Source organism: Lissotriton vulgaris, chromosome 11 (genome assembly GCF_964263255.1).
Source record: "Lissotriton vulgaris chromosome 11, aLisVul1.2, whole genome shotgun sequence".
NCBI lineage: Eukaryota > Metazoa > Chordata > Amphibia > Caudata > Salamandridae > Lissotriton > Lissotriton vulgaris.
The window spans coordinates 982,051,106-982,073,430 of NC_141699.1; the positions used below are offsets into that span (position 1 = coordinate 982,051,106).

The 22,325-nt window shown below is 41.2% G+C and overlaps 1 protein-coding gene across 2 annotated transcripts in view; it reads left to right on the forward strand.

The window, feature by feature from the left end:
- The window catches only part of LOC147683812 (NACHT, LRR and PYD domains-containing protein 1b allele 5-like), a 213,968-nt gene extending 193,391 nt beyond the window's left edge, over positions 1-20,577 (forward strand). For both annotated transcript variants that reach the window (XM_086944210.1, XM_086944209.1), the window contains 2 exons: positions 6,904-7,164; positions 18,378-20,577. In XM_086944210.1, the coding sequence (XP_086800336.1) occupies positions 6,904-7,164; positions 18,378-18,397 (281 nt within the window). In that variant the 3' untranslated portion in view covers positions 18,398-20,577. The remainder of the gene's footprint in view (positions 1-6,903; positions 7,165-18,377) is intronic.
- The last annotated feature ends 1,748 nt before the right edge of the window (positions 20,578-22,325 follow it).

Here is a 22,325-nt window from a genome sequence, read left to right on the forward strand (position 1 = left end):
CTGTATACTTATGTTAATTCATCAAGCGACTACTAATTTAGTAGGGCTGCACACAGGTGAGCTACTAACTGGTCAAATTACTAATTCAACATTTATCCATTTGTAGAAAAAAACAAAATGCATACAAGGCCATTTATAACTTTCATATTCCATATGTTGCATTGATCAGTTACAAGTATAAATTCAGGCAGTAAGGCAGGCCTCTCTGAGCCTGGACCGCGCCTAGCACCACAAACCCTGGTCCAAACACTTTCCCATAATACTCTGCAGTGTCCCCCCAAACCCTTCTGGTCACTTAACCCAGGGAGTCCATCCTCTCACATCTGCCACACCGCACAACACAGAAGAAACCTTTGCAATCACTGATTGTCACTTTGCTTACAACAGGCCACTCACCATGATAACACCACATACAGTCATGCAACCTACACATGGCACATCTCCCACTCCCATTAGCAAACATGCTCCCCAAGACAAACTATCATGCATGCTCCTCAAGGCCTGCTCACTCAATAAACATGTCTCAAAAACCTGGGACGTCCTTGATAACGACATTCCGGACCTCTCTTCCTCACGAAAACGTGGCTAACTGCTGAGTTGGAACAAGATCGCACAATAGGACCACCAACCCAAACCAGGAGGAGAAATTGCAATAACTTTCAAAGAAGCCATCAAATGCCACCACAGTCACATAGAACACACCCACTTCATAGAGTACCTGCAAATTCTGCAACATTCACCCTGAACGGAACCCTTGTCTAATGCCCATCTGGACTGTATGCTAGCATCACCTACAACTTTACAGATTTTGTCTCCCCTCTCACCATTGACTCCAACGCCTATGTTCTACTAGGAGACCTAAGCTTTCACTTGGAAGACCAGAACGATCCTAGCTCAGTCGCACACCTCAAGCCTAGGAAAGCTCGGACTTCACAACACGCCACCAGACCCACACACTTCTCCAAACACATGCTCAACCCTGTTTTTACCACCTCCAATTACATCAATATCACTGCAACCATGCCTCTCACCTGGACGATCACACCAAAGCCCACTTCCAAATCAATATCCATCATCAATAAAAACTTTCCACCACTAGCCTGGCCAGACGCAGCTGGAGCAGAATGTAGGAATCAAACTTGTCAACAGTTTGATTCCTACATTCAGCTCAACTCCACCAGTAACCAAAATAATGACACCAAAAAGCTCGACAAATGGATCACAGACTTCACTGACTTTCTGGCACCCCGTAAACAGAGCAAGTTAAAAGGTACCCGGAACCAGGCAAGGTGGTACACTGAATAACTCTTTCAACCAAACAACACTGCAAACAACTGGAAAGAAGATGGAGAATGAATCTCAAAGAAACAGACAAGGACACCTCCACCTCCATAAATCTGACTCCGGCACTGCTCATTATCAGGGCCTGCTATCTGCAGCCTGAAAACAAAAATGTAAAATAAGCACAGCCTTCCTTTACCTTTAAAAGTAAACTGTGACCCTGTGCTTATATAAAAATGAACTCAAGGCTGTGAGCTACTCTGAAGATGTCTGTGAGTTACTAGTAGCTCTCGAACCACTGGTTGGAGACAACTGATCTGGATGATCCTTGACCATGGAGAAACAGCATCCCCCACCTGCTCAACCTTTCAGTGACCTTCGACACAGTCTCTCACTTCACCCTGATCAAATTTCTACATGATATAAGCATTTTAGGGCCCGCCCGCGACTGGATATGCTCCTTCTTCACAGGAAGAACTCAAAGCGTTAGCATGCCACCCTTCACATCGGTAGCCAAGAACCTCATCTGCGGAATCCAGCAAGGATCATCCCTCAGCTCAACCTTGTCTAAAATATACTAGATCCCACTACCCTCCCTCATCAGAGCGCACAGCATCATCATTCTTTCCTACGCAGATGACACTCAACTGATACTATCCCTGACGCACAAGACACCCATGAAAAAAAAAAACTTAATTACCTGCGTAACCACAGTAGTTATCTGGATGAGATCAAGCTGCCTGAAACTTAAATCAGACAAGACAGAAGTGGTACTCTTCTGAAGGAAGACTTCTGCTTGGGATTTCACCTGGTGGTCGGCTGACCTTGGCTCCACACCAAACCCCACCGCTCAAGCCAGAAAATTAGGAATCATCCTAGAAGTGTGAATGCCCATGTGTAGTTCCCATGCCCCGTATGTGTTGCACCATTCATTCATGGAGTATTAATGCAGTATTTAACGTTTGTTTGCAAAATGTACACAACCTCTTGTATAGTTTTCATGTCCTTGGTGCGTTGGGTCATTCAGTCACATTGTATTAATTTAACACAAAGATTTTTTATTTAAATAAATGTTAGGACGCTCACATATAGCATCAATATGTATCAAGAAAATCATAACGCAATATTACATTTGTTCGATTAAGAGTTATCTTTCATCCCACAGATCAACAGTGTGGCCTAGATTGTCCATCAGTACTTTTGTTGCCTCTGTGGCATCCTTCCTCATTTTTCATGTTTCAATTATGCACCACGCGTTACTGTCATCCTGGCAGAAGCTTTATCGCACATTGACTACTTTTTAAAGATCTTGCACCGACATTAACTGCTGCTATGTTGTTCATCTTGTTGTCCCTGCTAAGTCATTTCCAAGCTCCACAAAACCCAGAACAATACTGCATGTTTGATCTTTTACATTTTTGCATTTGATGTCACCCTATTGGGTGCCAGGCAAATAGATAATGAAGTTTCAAATCTCCTCATTTGGCCTTAAATCCCTGCAAAGCAGTGGCCAGATCTCTGCATTCAATAGGATCATGTCTGAATGACTCCTTACCCCAGCCTGCTTGCCTCAAAGACGATTCGAGAATGCTCAGAATATCTTAGAATCCCTATGTTTTTTATTCACGCTAATGGGCATCTCTCAGCAAAACCTCCACATTCCCACTTGCTCTCCTCTGCTAACCTCTCTTGGTTTACATAGAGCTTAAAAAAACAATAAAAAATATGTGTGTATGTGTCTTGTAAAGCGCACTGCTGCCCTAAGGCGTTGTGGCGCTGTAGACCGCTAGGGAACCCGTCCTGGCTATCCCTGTGAGATGATCCCTACTGGGTATCTCCAAGGTGAAACCAGGCATCCCTGGCGAATGTGGTGGGCCGTTGTAGAGATGATTCAGAAAAGGGGGTGGTGATGAACAGAGTGTCTGAATTAAGCAGACCACTCTTACCCAGTCCAAAGATCAGGGCTTGATCCATCACCGTTTTTTAGCTCACTGCACCATCCCAGCTCAGAACCTGGCTATATGCAAATTAGTCTGTCCCTGGCCCAGTGCATCATGGGAACAGGGCAGACCAAACTACCAAGCCAATTCTTATACTGGGAAGGAAACAAGCTACCGGGGACCGGTTTCTGGCATTTCAGCCGTCTTCGGCCCGGCTTGCTTGAATCCTGATGGTGCAATGAGCAAGGGACTCACATCTGAGTATACCCTTCCACGCTTATGGTGGACAAAAACGATTCAGAAAAGGGGGTAGGGACAGACTGATTTGCATATAGCCAGGTTCTGAACTGGGATGGTGCAGTGAGATAAATAACGGTGATGGATCAAGCCCTGATCTTTGGACTGGGAAAGAGTGGTCTGCTTAATTCAGACACTCTGTTCATCACCACCCCCTTTTCTGAATCGTTGTAGAGATGAGGCAAGCTAATGCCCAGAGTTGCCGAGTGTGATCCCTGGTTAGAGTAGGCACCGAGGCGAGAATTATCGAGTCCACGACCCTGCCGCGTCGGGAATTGAACCCTGGTCCCGGGCCATTCTCTGCTTCCGGGTCTGCCGCCTCTAACCAGTGAGCCACACCACTCCACATAATGGCAAACTAGACAGACATTAAGTTAAACTAGTGCACTATTTGCATGTAGCCTTGTGAATTATTTTATACACTTTGACCAGCAGAAGACGCTATTGAGCTGAGTGTAAGTTCTTAGTAGAATTCCAGCCATTCCGATTTCCCTAGTTTTACTCTATTTCGAGAGTGGGAGGTGTTACTCGAGGGCAGGGTGGAGCGGATTGCCTACTGTGTTAATACTGTCTGGGCAGCCTCTCAGGCTGCCCTATCAGACAGTATTAACAACAGTGGGGAAGCAACTCCCCCCTGCCCTCAAGTAACACTGCCCACACAGGAACTTCTGCTTTCTCGCTGTGCGAGAAGGCAAGGCAGAAACAAATGGTAGTTATTATGGTAATAATAACTACCTTTGTTTGCCTTCTCGCACGGCGAGAAAGCAGGGGGGGGCGGCGCCCAAACGCCCCCATGGACGAGCCGCGACTGTGTATTCTTATGTGTTTTTGGTGGTAAAGTAAGGGAATGCGTTGTATCTTGTTAGGGTATTAAGTGCATTGGTCTGTGCCCATGTGTGCACATGTGGAACACATACATGCCCTAAGGGCATGTATGTCTGCCACATGGCACTGGTGTAAATGCACAGATTTGCATTTACAATGGTATTCCTTATTTACCACCAACTATTAGTTGGTGGTAAATAGGGCGAATAACGAATCCTTAAAGCACAGAAGCACTCTTCAAAGTTCTTCCTACATGTCATTTACAGATTCTGTAAATACCGAATCGGTAAATACCGATTCGGTATTTACAGAATCTGTAAGTAGGCCACCAACATCACAAAAGCCTATTACCGGTCGGTAACGGACGAAATTCGTTAATTACGGCCGTTACCGACCGGTAATAGCCTTCCTACATCTGGCCCTAAGTATTTAGCCAGAATTCCTAAAATCTGCTGTGCCAGGACCGAGGCAGATCCTTCTATTACCTTGGGTCAGTGGCCTGGAATAATCTTCCCCTGTAACTCCCTTCCATTTCAGAACTATCAATTTTCAGGAAAAACTAAAAACCTGGCTTTTTCAGCAGACTTGATGGGCAATCAGTGCTGCGATAGGGAGCCTTCGCTTTAGCACCAAGACACTCTTTGGAGTATGCGTGCGCTCTACAAATCCCACTTCCTCATCATCATATGATGTATGTATTCTTATGTGTTTTTTGTGGTAAAGTAAGGGAATGTGTTATATCTTGTTAGAGTATTAAGTGCAATGGTCTGTGCCTTTTAAGAATTGAGGCACAAACAAAACTACCATGGTCCGGAGCAGTGGTTGGGTCAAGGCTAGAGGAAACAAGGGCGGTGCTGCGGCCGCTGTCATTAGGAATTAGGAGCTCAAATAGAGAATGCAATAGGGGCCTTGAAAACCATTATTTTGGCTTCCTTTTATCATCTATTCCAAGATTTTTGATGGGTGGGAAGTTCTATATAGGTCAGAACGTTGACAGCAATTTTGGATCAAGTTTATTCAGAGATATTGGTACAGCTTGTTGAATGATTTTGAAATCATAGAAAGTGATAAGCATAAGAAAACTGCAAAAGATGTCACGAAACTGGCTAGATATTTTACTACTGGCAGTGGTTTCTGTGAAGCTGGAACAGTCCATAAATGAAAGAAGCCCATCAGCTGTTTGTCAAGGATATGTAGACATTTTTGATGGGAGCAAACATTAAATCGTTTGGCAGCCCATTGGTTTTACAATTAATTTAATCAAAATGGTTTATATTTTTGCAAAAAGAAATCTAATAAGAAGTCACATAACAGTTAAGGGGTCTGGTTTTATTTGGTCTTAATAGAGAATTTCAGAAGATTTTATAATTGAAAAGAATTGTGAGTGATTTTTTGGTAATAAAATGCCTTTACCTGTTCCAATACATCTTGTATTTAATATATATTTTTGTAATGTAGTTCATACAGATGTGCAGAAAGTCTATGTACTAAGAGTGTCAATTTGATCTTTTATTGGGGTCACTGACAGTTTAGTTGGAGCTTAGTTGTGCAAATGGTGTAACAGGTTAGTGTTAGTGTCCTCATCTGTACAGGAGATGCATTTTATGCTAAGGATTTTAAAGCCTGGTGGCACCAAAACAGGCAATAATGGAACAGAATCCTCGGTGATCTACAATTATTTACGATTGGAGTGATGTTCAGGGGGAAAGCAGGAGTGAGAGGAAGTCATTGTGCATATCCATGAAGTTACAGTTTGACTTTTCATCTAGGCCCAGATGTACGAAGCATGCATATTGCGGCTCGCAAATTGCGCCGCTTTGTGACTCCCAATTTGCAAGTCGCAAAATGCAATGTACAACCGTGTCTCAGACACTGTTTGCGATTCCCAATGGGTCGCAATTTGAATGCTTCATCAATATTAATGAGGCAGAGCAATTTGCAACCCCATCGGGAATGGCTATCACTCACAGGGATGGTGGCCTGCTTGGGTCAGCAGACCACCATGTCTGTGTCCGCTTTTTCAATACTGCAGGTTTTATTTAAAAAAAAAGGATCCCGTTTTCCTTAAAGGAAAATGGGATGCATTTAAATTGAAAAATTAAACTTTTCCTTTTCATTTGTTAAGGGCAGGCAGTGGTCTCTGGAACCGCTGCCTTCTCTTAAAAAATATTTATGCGCCCATTCACAAAGGGGAATGGGTACCCTGGGGAACCCCTTCCCGTTTGTGAATGCTTTACCACCCTTTTGAAAAAGGTAGTAAACTGCAAGTGTTTTGCGACTGCAAATGCAGTCGCAAAACAATGGTACATGCCATTTGCACTTGCTAATAGGAAGGTACGCTCTTGGCACGCTCCTTCCTAATAGCGAGCCAATACCCATATATGCTTTGTAAATGAGGCTGACCTTTTTTGCAGTCACAAACCGACTGAATTCCCGTTTGCGACTGCAAAAAACTGTTGTACATCTGCCCCTTAATCTATTGTACTCAAATAAATAATTGTGCAAACCTTTTTTTAACTCTTCTTCACTTTAACATATGTATTTCCTTTTATATTTCTAGATACCATCACTGATCAGCAGTTAATGTTAATCGCTAAAAGCTTTGGCAGCAGTTGGAAAGAATCTGCAATCCTGTGTCTTAACCTGGACCTGAAAGATATCGATGACATTACAGTAAAAGAGGATGATGTTACATTTAGAAAGTTCAGGGTATTGACGAAGTGGCGAGAAAGAGAACAAATTGGCGCGACTGTGCACAACCTGCACGAAAGTTTGAAGACTCAAAAGGATATTGATTTTGAAGTTCTCAAAGTATTAGAAGGTATGTATGCATTTACTGTAGGCTGCATATGGATTTGTCACCTCTACCTGCATCTTAAAAGTTACTCTGGCTTCAGTAAGTAAGCCTGTAGCTGACACTAACAGTTTTTGCAGTGCTTAGCAAATCACTTTCCTTTTTTATGGCCATTTGTAGCTCTGCTTTTCTAAAACTAGTAGTCTTCAAAATTACATTTATCCAGAATGTCTCTTTTATTGGATGATTGTAAATGGGGTTGCCTTAACTGAAATCCCAAGAAAAATAACAGTACAACTGCATGTCGCTAATTGCTATTGTAAATCAATAGCTCATTTGAAGAATAGTACACATCTAGGATTGTATTCACAAAAGTAAAGTCTATCATAAACAAGGTTATGACTGAATGTATCTTTTTTATGCCTACCTATAATCCACAGAGGGATCCAATGGTCGGAATCCATGAAGGGGTTTCGAGATGTCGTAAATCGATTTACTACTGCTGATTTCTCCGTAGTAACTTGACATTAGTGAATCCCACTCGGAATGGTAAAAGGGCTTTCAAAGCCAATATTTATAATCGTTTTTTGAGAAAGTCCACAAACTTTTACATATGTGGGCATTGCCAAACATCTGCAAGGATGAAAAGGAGAATTTATCACCTCCAGACTTGATGTGAATTCAGGATAAGAGCTTTCCCCATGTGGAAAAATCATTCCCTTGTGGAATAAAAAAAAAAGATAAAGATAAAACAGTGCATTTGCACGTGAGCACTATGTACACGAGTAAAGGAGTCTTTGGGGAAAGTCCAATGACTGGCGCAGCTTTCCAAGCACTTCTGGGAATGTTTGTGAATCACACAGGAGTAAGGCTCTTTGTTGTACAGATGATCGCACTCTTGAAAGAGGTCTCATAGTCTTACAGAAACCCAACACCAACTGAGCCTCTTCAGAACTGATGCCAAACTTGTAGTTTATGTGCCCTGAATTCCCTGGGCCACCGCTGACTCCAAAGAAATTTGGGGCATTCAGAGAGGTCATGCTGCAGATAATGAGATTGATTCCTGCTCCCCTGCCATGACTTTTTGCCCCAAGTACCCGACGAAAATTCCTCCTCGCCGGCCCTCCTTACCCCTAGGACAAAGTCAACCTGCTCCACTTCTGGAGCTAGATGTTCATCCACCCCTTTATCGCAGGTCTCACCAGTTGATCCTCCATTGGAACTGCTTCCGGCTCCAGGAGCACTGGTTCTGGATTCAGTTTTGACTCCAGCCTTGATTCAGATCCTTCCACTGCTGGGGTGATACTATACAGTGACAAAGGTGCAACCAGTTTTCTAAGATGAATCTTTACTGTTTCTCTAGCCCAGCAGCAATACTTCTGAAGGACAAAGGGTACTTTTGGGTCCTACTTTGATGTAATGCTAGGTCTTTAACAAGCTTAACATAATGATGATTACAGTGAGAAGGTAGATAACCTATTCTGGTTCTGGCTTCTACATTAACTTACAGAAGGCTGGTGGCCTAAATACCTCTTAGGAATCTATCCTTGATTCCCTTTTGGCACTGCCAGCAGAAAACGAAAGTGTCTTGTTCTCTTTTGTGGTTTAAGAAGGTTGTAGAAGTCCCAGAACTTCTCATCACCACTGAGAAGAGTAATGGTAAATTGTGTGAACGTTCTGCTTCAGAACCTCTGTTGCCATTTATCAAGGCTTTGGTTGACCCCATTATGTCATCCTGGTCAAAAATGTTTTCTGAAGTGATGATGAATCTCCGCTTTGGTAGCAGTCATCAACCATCTCCTAATGACACAAAGGCTTGCGATACAAACACTCACTTGTAAGGCGAGTCCTGACTTCTCTTTTGCCTGTCACTAACATCACACTGTCAGGGACCTGGCGCACTAGGTACTTCCTGTGCTGCTGCAAGATGGTACAAGATGGTCTGTACACCACAAACGTAGCTGCTTGGGCAGTGAGATCCAGAGTAATTTTATAGACTATGCACCTAGATGTGATCCACCAGATTTTCTGACGACATCTGTGCATTATTGATGGCTATGTAATTTGATGGGGCCAATCTTTTAGGAGAAAAGGCCGATGTGGCTCAGGACCGTTTCAGAAACAACAGAGGCACGACTCACTCATTGGGATTGCTTTTATCAACCTGCTGGTTTCACCAGCAGTGCTGGAAGTTCTGGAGTTACTGTTCTGGCCTCACTTTTCACTAGTGACAACCGTCACAGCCCATCCAGTAACCTATACTGATTTTCGTGGCACTAGGGGCAGAATCAGTACAATAGGTTGAGGACAGATGCAACATCAATCCTATTCCTTTATGTCTTATGTCAGTGCTTCCAAACTAGTTCAACCTCACATGGGCATCTTGGACTGGTAGGAGGACAGACAAGACATTGCCTACCCCACTGGGACTCAATCACAACATATCTATCAGTCCCCCAGATTGCCTTAGTTGGTTATGTCCTTCATTTTCCAGACACTGTCTATCTTCACATTGCTCGTTTTCACTCAGATGTAGGTGGACCACACTAATCTTCTCTTTCTCTAAAGAAAATTGTTGATGTTGCATACCAAGGGTGCTATCAAGAACTTGTTGCAGAGTTGGAGGGACAAATGGGCTATTACTCACATTACTGTCTCATCCCCAAAAAGGATGGGGGCTTGATATCGATCGTAGAACTCAGAGTTCTAAACCCTTTCCTCAAGAAGGAGAAGTTCAAGATAAAGACCATTGCACTTGTTCAGCTGTCCTAGGACTATGAATATTGGATGTTTTTCTTGGATTTGCTGTATGCATACTTTCATCTACCAGTCCCACAAGAAGTATATTCCCTTCGTGGGGAAATCAAACCACGTCGAATCAACTGCTCTGCCCTTTGGCCTTAGATCTCTCAGGTCTCTACAAAGGCCATGCCAGTGATTGTGGTACATCTTTGTAAGGCGGGTATACGTGAATTTACTGTACCCTGATGACTGGCTGGAGAAGGTTGGGCTCCCTTTAACTCGTCTTGGATCACCTGCAGATGTATACAGGAATTTACTGTACCCTGATGACTGGCTGGTGTAGGTGGGCTCCCTTTAACTCGTCTTGGATCACCTGCAGATGTATACAGGAATTTACTGTACCCTGATGACTGGCTGGTGTAGGTGGGCTCCCTTTAACTCGTCTTGGATCACCTGCAGAAAACAATGTCATTGTTTCCATGTGTGAGCACAAGTCACTGGGTATCCATCTATGAGGACAAATTCCCCTTTTGAGCTTCTGAGGCTACCCCTTATCGAGGCTATGTTGTCACACAGTTACCTGAAGGTTTTTACACCACTTAAGTTTGGGAAATTCAGGCTATAATGCTGATGTTTCGTGCTAGAGCTGCTGCTCCACACTTTATTGTTCTGAAACATCTGGGCAAGTTAGTATCTGGCATCCTGCTAGTACTCCACATTCAGAGGCATATGGAAACCCAAAGTGGAACCTGCATCTGCATTTTTCCCAACTTTAGGCATTAGGGAAACTTCTAAGAGATCATTGTCTCAGACGTGGTGACTAGGTAGCTCCAGTGGTGAATGACAGATGCCTATCTGACCTGTAGCAAAACTTCCTCCATATCCTTCCCAAAAGTCAGAATGGTAATAGGTGGTGAATCAACTGTCAGTTGTGGAAGTCACCTGCACAAGGTGTGGATTAGAGGGGGTCTTAGCTGCAGTGGAGCATCACCATCACATAAATCTTCTTTGAATTGCATGCCATCCGACTGCCTCTCAGGGCTTTTTTGTGCTCTGTCAAGGGCCGATCGATTCAGGTGCTAACAAACAACACAGCTGACATGTAGTAATGCAACTAGCAGTTCAACATGTGGCACAGCCCTTCTGGAGACTCTGAGGTTTTGGCACTGGCTAGAATTTCACAGGATCTCGCTGATGGTCGTTTAGAAGGGTTCCTCAACATCAGGGCAGACAAACCCAGGAGGCATTGTCATACCTATTCTGAGCAGCATCTGAATCCAAACGTGGCCTGCGGTGTGCTCCTACAGTAGAGTGTGCCCTTGACAGACATTTTTGCCACCTTCAAGAACATTCAGGGCCTCATTTACAAGAAAGTGCTGCAGCGCAGCACCGCAAGCCCTAGGACTGTGCCACGCTGCGGCACTTTCAAAGTACAGGGATGCGTCATATCTACAAGAATATGAACGATCCCTTGGGTCTCCCCAGCGCTGGCACACAATTAGCTGCCATGCATGCAAGTGTACCTACATCATGGGGATTATTGTTAATGTGCTGGAAGCTGTCCCTTCATGCACATAAGCAATCTGAAATGGCGTTTTCAACTTCTATGTGTGCTGCATGCATTAGCAAACATAGAACTTGCAAAATGTCATTTTTTAAATGATTGCTTATGTGCATGAAAGGGACACCTTCCTGCACATAAACAATCATACGAGGTGATTTCCTCATTCTATGTGTGATGCAGAATGCAGCCCGCATGGAAATAATGGCAAATAATGGACAACGGATCGAAGGCCGCTCTGATACTACTCGACCTATCAGCGGCCTTCGATACGGTCAACCACGAAATCCTTATAACGCGGTTAAAAACAGCAAACATACATGACTCAGCATGCGCTCTTACAGCCTCCTACCTAGAGAACAGAACCTTCTCAGTAGAATCAGGAGAAGCAAAATCCAATCTGTTCAGCCTACCATGCAGAGTCCTGCAGGGCTCATCAATGAGCCCCACTCTTTTTAACCCCTTCAGCGCTAATGACAAGGGTAACTCGTCATGGAGTTTCCATTGATTTCAATGTAAATTACATTGAAGTGCAATCAGAGGCATAGCATCCAAGTGGTTAATTTATATGTAGCTCCACTCGCACAAATAATAAGGAACTACGGTTTCACCCCTATATCTTACGCCGACGACACCCAAATTGTGATGTCAATAAGTAAGGAGGTACAAGACACAGCAGAAAAATTCCAACGCTGCATGACAAAAAACAGCCAATGGATGAGAATAAACTGCTTAAAATTGAACGGTGACAAGAGTGAAGTCATGATACTAGGAGGAGACACAAACATATGGTCCCCCTTATGGTGGCCTAAAGATATGGGAAGATGCCCAGAGTCGTCAGAAAAGGTGAAAAACCTAGGGATCATGTTAGACACTAACCTTTCTTTCGACTCTCAAGCAAGCAAATTAGCTTCATCACTCTGGTACATCTTAAAAAGGATTAAAAAAATTCTACCTTACCTACCGTATGATTCACGCAAGACAGTGGTGACAGCACTGGCCTTGTCCAGACTGGACTACGGAAACGGCCTATATGCCGGAGCAAGGAAGAAAATCCTACTTAAGCTACAACGCCTGCAGAACGCAGCAGCTAGGCTGATACTAGAAATACCAAAGTTCGAAAAAGTAAGCCATAAACTAAAGAGCCTGCACTGGCTCCCAATTGTAAGCAGGATACAATTTAAATCACTATGCTTGGCATACAAAGCAATAAACGGAACTGGATCACAATTTCTAAGAACACATCTGCAACTATATGAGCCAAACAGACTTCTCAGATCCAGCCAAATGAAACTCATGAGGGTCCCTAGATTCAGAAGAACTAACTGGGGCGGAAGAAGCTTCCTGGTACACACGGCAAGAACATGGAACAAACTACCACTAGACATAAAAACTAGTCCATCCCTGAAATCCTTCAGAAAGGAAGTTAAAACATGGCTTTTCGCTAAACAGCTCTAGTCATACATCTTTAATGAGCCAGTGGTATATCTCAGCGCCAAGACGCCCTCGGGCAATCGCGCGCTATACAAATAGATAAATCAAATCAAAATCTAATCAAACGATTTCTCATAAATCTGAAAATGTGTCGGGTTCCATGGGTGTTGCGTAGGATCACTCACAGCAACTCCCATGGAATGCCCCTTTCACGCAAAGTGCTGGTTGTAATGTGGCCGTATTTACAAGGCAAACCCAAAGGGGATGATGGACGGAGTGTTGAACATTGCAAGCACTCACCCCCAGTCAACGTAATCTGGGTTTAATCCATCATCATTCTTTAGCTCACTCCGCCATCCCAGTTCAGACATGGCTATATGCAAATCAGTCTCACCCTGTCCCTCATTGGAACAGTCCACCCCGAACTGCCCAGCCATGTCTTCCCTGGACTTGAAACAAGCATCCTGGGACCGGTTTCGGGTTCATAGCCCTCTTCAGCCAGGCTACCTTGAATCCAGTGGGAAAGTGAGCAAGGAACCCACGTCTGGGCATAATCTGGCAAATTAAGGCGAATTTAGCAAAACCAAAGGGGATGATGGACGGAGTGTTGAACATTCCAAGCACTCACCCCCAGTCAACTGATCTAGGTTTAATCCATCATCATTCTTTAGCTCACTCCGCCACACCAGTTCAGACATGGCCATATGCAAATCAGTCTAACCCTGTGCCTGATGGGAACAGTCCAGCCAAAACTACCAAGCCATGTCTTCCCTGAACCGGAATTAAGCATCCTGGGACCGGTTTCGGGTTCATAACCCTCATCAGCCAGGCTACCTTGAATCCAGTTGCAAAGTGAGCAAGGAGGACCTATTTCTGGGCATACCCTGTAGGGTGGCTTTTTGCGTCCTTATAAATGTGGGGCAGCTGAAAGCGTCATCGGTGTGTCAGGAAAAGTGATGCACTAGCGGCCCAAGGGGCTTTTAAATAAGCCCCTCAGTGCTCAGAATTTTGTGCTGTAAAGTTTATCTGGTCTCTAGGGGATGTGTCCCACTCCTGACTCCTGTACACCTTCCTACCTCTGCCACTGATCCCGCGGGTACTGAAGAAAGTCAGATCATATCAAGGGCAGCTCATTCTGATAGTCCTGGACTGGGCAGGGACGGCCTGGTTCTCTAAACCCCTGATTCTGTGTATATGTCCTCCACTTTAGCTGCCTCTATAGAAATATCTACTGTCCCAAAAGCAGAGCAGAGTGCCTGTGCCTTCATATCCAGAGGCAGGACAGAGGTGTCTCTGGGGAAATTTGCAAAGTAAGGAATCTGCAGTTAGATCTGTGGCTGACTGGGATGGAGTGGATGCTGAAGGCTGTTTGCCCCATGCGTTCTCTGGTTGCTCTTCAGTGAATCTATGACAAAATATCGACTACAAAAATATCTACCTACAAAAATATCGCAACAAAAATATTGATTACATTAATATCGAGATCCTCTCTCTAACAAGGTAAGTACAAAAATATCGAGACAAAAAATATTGATGTCAAAAATATCATTTTTTTTTAAATATCGTTTTTTTATGTAAAAAAATGTAATATTAACAAATTAATGCTTATAAATGTAATAAACATAGTTACGAATATATTATAATATTTAAAATTAACAAATAATGTAATCAAAACTAATAATAATAAAGATATAATACATAGTATATACTTAATTAATAATACCTCTAATAAAATATTTTAATAACTTATAAATAAATGAAAATATAATAATTCACAAATAAATTTATATACATCAAATAATAATATAAATCACAATTAATAAAAATGTAAAACAAATAAAAAAAATGTAATACATTTTGGATAGCGTCCGGGTAAAAATTACTATTCCCACTCGAGAGAGTGCAACAGTAGGGAAAGTGTTGGATAGCCTAGGGGTAACAATTACTATTCCAACTCCAGAGAGTGCAACAGTAGGGAAAGTGTTGGATAGCGTAGGGGTAACAATTACTATTCCCACTCCAGAGAGTGCAACAGTAGGGAAAGTGTTGGATAGCGTAGGGGTAACAATTACTAGTCCCACTCCAGAAAGTGCAACAGTAGGGAAAGTGTTGGATAGCGTAGGGGTAACAATTACTATTCCCACTCCAGAGAGTGCAACAGTAGGGAAAGTGTTGGATAGCGTAGGGGTAACAATTACTATTCCAACTCCAGAGAGTGGAACAGTAGGGAAAGTGTTGGATAGCATAGGGGTAACAATTACTATTCCCACTCCAAAGAGTGCAACAGTAGTGAAAGTGTTGGATAGCGTAGGGGTAACAATTACTATTCCAACTCCAGAGAATGCAATAGTAGGGAAAGTGTTGGATACCGTAGGGGTAACAATTACTATTCCCACTCCAAAGAGTGCAACAGTAGTGAAAGTGTTGGATAGCGTAGGGGTAAAACTTACTATTCCAACTCCAGAGAGTGCAACAGTAGGGAAAGTGTTGGATAGCGTAGGGGTAACAATTACTATTCCAACTCCAGAGAGTGCAACAGTAGGGAAAGTGTTGGATAGCGTAGGGGTAACAATTACTATTTCCACTCCAAAGAGTGCAACAGTAGTGAAAGTGTTGGATAGCGATGGGGTAACAATTACTATTCCAACTCCAGAGAGTGCAACAGTAGGGAAAGTGTTGGATAGCGTACGGGTAACAATTACTATTCCAACTCCAAAGAGTGTAACAGTAGGGAAAGTGTTGGATAGCGTAGGGGTAACAATTACTATTCTAACTCCAGAGAGTGCAACAGTAGGGAAAGTGTTGGATAGCGGAGGGGTAACAATTACTATTCCAACTCCAGAGAGTGCAACAGTAGGGAAAGTGTTGGATAGCGTAGGGGTAAAAATAACATACTTATAAATAAATGTATTTTTTTAAATAATAAAAAACTTAACTATTAAATAAATATAAACCATTTACAAATACCAATTCATAATTATTAAAAACACGATAAGCAAAATATATTTAACTAAAAAAATTCATAAAAAATACCATTTAATTACCAATTAATAATTAATTAACAATTATATAATTAACAAAACAATTAAAAAACATTTTTACTTAATTACATTTCAATTACTTCCCACCCTATTCCCCTATAAACCCACAATCCGCTACAGAACATAATTATCAATTAATTAAAATTGATTACCCATTATTTAAAAATAATTATCAATTAATTAAAATTACTTTATAATTCCTACTAATTAATTAATGTAACATAATTAAATTACTTCCCACCCTATTGCCCTATAAACCCACAACCCGCTACAGAACATAATTATCAACTAATCAATTAATTAAAATAAATTACCAATTAATTAAAAATAATTATCAATTAATTAAAATTAATTTATAATTCCTACTAATTAATCATTAATTTAACATAATTAAATTACTTCCCACCCTATTCCCCTATAAACTCACAACCCGCTAAAGAACATAATTATCAATTAATCAATTAATTCAAATTAATTACCAATTCATTAAAAATAATTACCAAATAATTAAAATTAATGTATAATTCCTACTAATTAATAATCAATTTAACATAATTAAATTACTTCCCACCCTATTCCCCTATAAACCCACAACCCGCTACAGTACTAAAATACAAAATGTAATTAAATTACATGCAAATAAATTAAAAACATAATAAATACATAATAATATGCACAAAAATAATTTAAAAATCGATATTAGTAACATCGAAATTATTAACATCGATATTACTAACATCGATATTTAAAACATCGATATTACTAATATCGATATTAAATCTATCGATATTACTTACCTTCTATATTATGTCCCTTCGATATTTAAAGTTCAATATTATTGTATATCGATATTTATATATCGATATTTTGTCTGCATACCCTCTTGAGTATGTGGAGACTTGAGAGAAGCGGGAAAAGGCTGCTGAAATGGAAAACCGCCATATGACATTCACTGTTTCCCTTGGGTCTCTGCAGGCTTTGGCATTGCGGCGGAAACACCACAGAGGCAAGCATTTCCCTTGGAGAATTTGCAGGAGTGGAAAACAACTGTTTAGTGACTATTAGTGACTAGCTAAATTCTGTAGATGCTGCTGTCTCTCAATGAGACCCATAGATAACAAAAACATAGACAGCTTATCTTAACACCTTTTGACTCAGAGAGGTCCAATTTTCGACCAACCCACTATATGCGAAAAATAACAATGTGTGACTCTTTGTAGATGTCATATATCACGATGAGTACATTGCATAGTATCATTGCAAGGAGCTAGACTAACAAGCATTGGAAAAGCCAATAAGCCTCGCCTTTGGGTTCTGTTGGCTCAGCAATGGATTTAGCCATGCTGTGCAGCATCCCTGATGCTGGGCAGCAATACTAAAAGAAAAACAAATTCCTTTGCCGCGGCTGTCTGCATTATTTTGTAGACGCATACATCAAGCATGCATTGCCTAGGAAATGACATGAGCATTTTTTTCTTTTTAACAAGCCGAGTTCGATTGGCAATTAACAAGGAAAAAAATGTTGTGCAGGTGGGGTGCAGTAACATTGGAGGGGGTGCAAGCCAGACAGACAATAAGAATAAACTGAATCCTAGGGTGCAAGTGTGTAAAGCTTACAGAGGCTAGCAACTGAAGAGAGAGCACACAAGAGCAAGCACATCACGGAGTGTCGCGCGGGATAAGCACATGGGGGAGAGAACAAAATAAGCATGGTGTGGGAGAGGAGTACACAAGGGAGTCAGCAGGATAACACGTGCAATCTCACGGAGTGCTTAAACAAAATGAAGAAATTACCACCTGAAGTAAGAGTGACAGAAAATCAACCAATGGTAGGTAATGAACAGATTGCAAGCCCACTTGAAGCTGACAATAGGTCTCTTCACATAGACACAGCACGTGCTACCTAATATGCGAGACCTAAAAATGAATCAGAATTGAGGTGATGTAGTAAATATGTTTCACGTTTGTATCATATATGTAATTGAAATGCAATTATTTTTCCACTTTTCTTTATTAAATTCAGTAAGTGCTAGCATGACTTGTGAAATAAAAGACAGTTCTGCTCAGTTGCATGGTGGAGAAATAGTCTCTTTTCAGGATGTCCTTGTTGGTATGCAATGGCTCAGTTCCCCTGGACATGTACATTAGCCATGCACTGCAAGTCACTGATTTGAGACTTAAAATCTTTAGTAAATAAATCAATTTTAATATTCCTGCTGCTTTCATTGTCATGTATGTCTTTCTCCGTGATACAGGTATAACATTAGTAGCAAGGCAGTGTAAGGAACTAAATCAGTAAAGCAGGCTGGAGCAAATAAATTAAAGAGTGTTATAATTCTTCCTGAATCAAGTTTTGAGTTTTAGGGCAGTCACAAACTTACGTTAGAGAATGTAGTACTAGAACTCACATTGCCTGTGGTCCTAAGTGATTTATTATAATTACATATTTTTTTCTCCCTAAGAAATGCTGCCGTCCACGTGATATCATGGTGAAACAAATTCAAACAGAATCTATAAACACTATCAGGGAATATTTCCTACTCTGCTGACATAAAGAAGTCATCAGTTCCTGGACCCAGTAGAGCTTCAAATTCTGACTTTTCAACCTGAGAAAAATCAAAGAATTGTATGGAGAACACACAGATTTTGGACTCATGTTTTCTTCAATCAACTGTAAATGGATGTGCGGGTTAATGTTTTGTGTTTGACACTATATGTAAAGGTTTACAGTAAATAGTATTTTTGATACAAACCACTGTCGAATAATATGTAGCAAGTAGTGTGTGACAAACACAATGTTTAGAGAGGCATAAAGGATTGAGCGAGCTGGTCTCGCTCTCTTCCACCTTTTATTTTCTCTGCTGAGTAGAACATGTACTGGCATACCTGAATTATGAAATATATGTTTAATTTTTATCGGAATCATAACTGTTCGAAATACTTTGAGGAACTATAGAGCTTTGCCACAGAGAATTTAGTGGGGACACATTTCTAAGGATCAGTATGTTCAAAGGTTCCCTTGTCCAGCTACATTGTGATGCTAGCTTTAAGAGTAAAACCTAGAAGCCTGACCCCCCTTCGTGTGGGGCCAGAGAAGCACTTAGCAATTACGCTGCCACTTTGTCACTTTTAGTGATCGCAATAGCACAGTAGGATTGGCGGACCATGGAGGAGTGGGATTTGCAGGGTTTATTGCAACAAGTCTTACATTGTGTCATTTAGTGAGGTCAATATCTTGATATATGCCCTTGTCAGGGAACTTCAAACATAAGTGACACAGTCATTCACACACTAAATACAATACCTTTAATCTTTTTTGTTATTAAACATTTTTTTGATTGTGTTATATTTCCAAAATTGCATTATGTGCTAGGATTGCCATACTTCAAAAGGTACGTTTTGATGAGATTTAATTCTGATCTGTAGTTATTGTCTCTTCTGTGATATCACTAGTGTGAATAACCTAGCAGAGGTGATTGCCAATTTCTTTTAAAGACCATGAAGATACCTATTAGTACTTGAATACACACCACGAGGTCTCAGTCTAGTTCCAGAAATACCAAGGCTAATATATCTGTTTAATCCCTTAAAAGACACAAATCCTCCATCCATGTTGAACTCTTCAATGCTCGAAGGCGATGAGCAGTGTACAATAATATCTTCGAATCATGGACATCACCGAGTCCTGGAGACCATCTTCTCATTCTGCATTTATTCTTTCAGATTCCTAATTGTCACCTACAGGTTTTCTATAGAAATGTGAGCCACATTTATTGGTAATAATTGGATACTACTAATACTAACAAGCCAGTTCTTTTGTGATAGATTTACCTCATCCAGTTAGCATAAGACTCTGTTGGCAGGGACTGCTAAATAATCCCCAGATATATAATCTATGCCATGTGCCCATAGATTGGGGTACCTTACGTCTTCAATCACACTTGAATGAGATCCTCCATTGCATGTTGTGTTGGAATGCGCAGCTGACAATTCTTAAATACAACTATGTTTGAAATTAGAATTTTACTAAAAAGATTCCAGTGATTTTCATGAAATGCACAGTGACCTGCTTTGGTACTCTTTTTCATTGTTAGGTTAAACATTGTGTAATCCACAAGTGATGTTGATAGACATTGGTGTCCCTGTTCTTCACAGATGTCATTAGGGTTGTGATAGCACTGCATCAAACACAAATTCCCACTTTGATTTGGGGTATCTCAGCTAGCAGTTAAAAGAATCCGTCCTGTAGTTTACATTGGCATGTGCAATTTCAAAGAAAGCAATGTACAAAAAACACATACTAATTTTCTGTACATTTCTTTCATTCATGTGGATCATGGGGTTTTCCTTGTTTCATTTGATTTGCTCTCTTTCACTTGGGTAGCTTTGAGGCATTATTCCTAACATTCCATTCCACTTTTCCAATGCTCGAATTAAGAAATATGAGCCATTTACGCAGTTCAGTAATGCTGGCATAGCTTTTATAATTTTTACCAATCATCATGATTAAAAAATCATTACCTAGTTCACCCGTCAGTTAGAATAACCTGTGCAATTTGTTTTGCTTTATATTTCTTTATGCAGCTTGTAAAAAAAATTGAAAAATTATGTTCTGTAAAAAGTGTAAAGTACTTGTAAATAAAATGTAGAATTTTTTTCACATCTGGTGGTGCAGTGGTCTAATTGTAGAAGTTTGTAATTGTTTAGGATGAAGTGGCAGAAACATACCGCTTCATAAAAGCCGAAGCTGTATTAAACAACCAAGGGGCATATTATCAAGAACGGCGTTACAATTATTGCCGGTTTAACGGCAGAAAACTGCCGCTAAAATGGCGATAATGGGCTTGATAATATGCCCTTGTGAATTCCAATAGAAGCCCAGGTTGACACCAGAACCTGGGCTTCTATGGGAATTCACAAGGGCATATTATCAAGCCCATTATTGCCGTTCTAGCAGCAGTTTTTTGCCGCTAAACCGGTGATACTTTTTAATGCTGTTCTTGATAATATGCCCCCAAATAATTAAGAGAATTTGTTCTGACTTTAACCTCTATGAAAATTGATTGAATTATGGTCCAGATTTACTAATGCTTGACACTTTTGTAATTCAAACCCGATGCAAAGTGTTATTTTTGGATTTACTATCCAACACAAATCTGGATTTGCCTTGGATAGATTCTGCAAGTAATGCAAACTTGTGCAATGCACTGCTTCCTTTCACGCTGCAACAAGGGGCGTTCCATCGGTGGTGCAGGGAGTGCTAAAGCCACCACCCATGGGTTTTTATGCAAATCTCTATCTACAAAATTTTAGTCAAAATCCTACACTTCCTCGAGGCAGGCGCAACAAGAAGAAATGTTTTCATTTCGCTTTGCTTTTCCTACTTTCCATGTGTGCGGCATTTTACAGCATACATAAAAGGCAGTAAAATTGTTGAAGGATATTTTTTTTTCTTCAAAGGACCCGTCTAGTGCAAAAACTATCCCTTAGAGAATGCATGCACCCTTGCACTATGGCGCAAGGGTGTGTGTTTGGTGCATGGCAGCCAAAAGTGAAACAGCTCAGGGAAAAGGGAAGCCAGTGCCACATCTTAGTAGATACAATGCTTTTTTGCTGTCTTGTGTTCATGCAATGCAGTGGAGCAAGTTTAGTTTTAGTATTTACAAGCAGCCGACAAAATGGAGAGTGCCTCCGCTGCCCAACGACCTCAGTAAAGGAAGCAGAAAGTGGGAATGACCTGGGCGGGATTGACCACGGGAGGGTATTTTGATGATAAATGAATGTAACTATGTGGGCAAAGTAGACGTTTTGGTCTTCATATTCCAGACATGATCCTTCTTATCAAGGCCCAGAACCCATTGTGTTTTATTCAAAATGCAACGTCACAGTACCTACTCTTCACAAGACCTCTAAAATATTATTGAGATTACTTCAAGTTGGGCCTTTTTGGACAGCAGCATTACAACAATTTTTATAAGAAGAAGACTGCTGCCCATTATCCGCAACCCTGCACCAACAAAGCAATTATTCCCCTGCCACATATTCTATTTTTGATAGATCTTTTTATTTAACAGTTGCTCATTGAACAGTAAATACAATTGATGGATCATTTGCACAATGTACATCGGGAAGTAACAAGTCACAGTGGAATCGTGAAAGCTATAGGTGTCAAGTGGAAAGTCTGTATCATATGCAAGCATGAATATCTCATCCGGGTGAAATTAAAACAATGACCTGGGTACATCTCCCAAGGTGTCACTCCTCATCTTCTTACTCATTGGACTCTATATTTACGCCATTTATCCCAAACCGTCTCCCAACTGCTAGGGCAGCGTGGTATGCCACATGTTCTGCCTGTAGACACTAGTCCATATCGTTTTCTCAGTCTTCGATATGGGGGGCATGCCCAC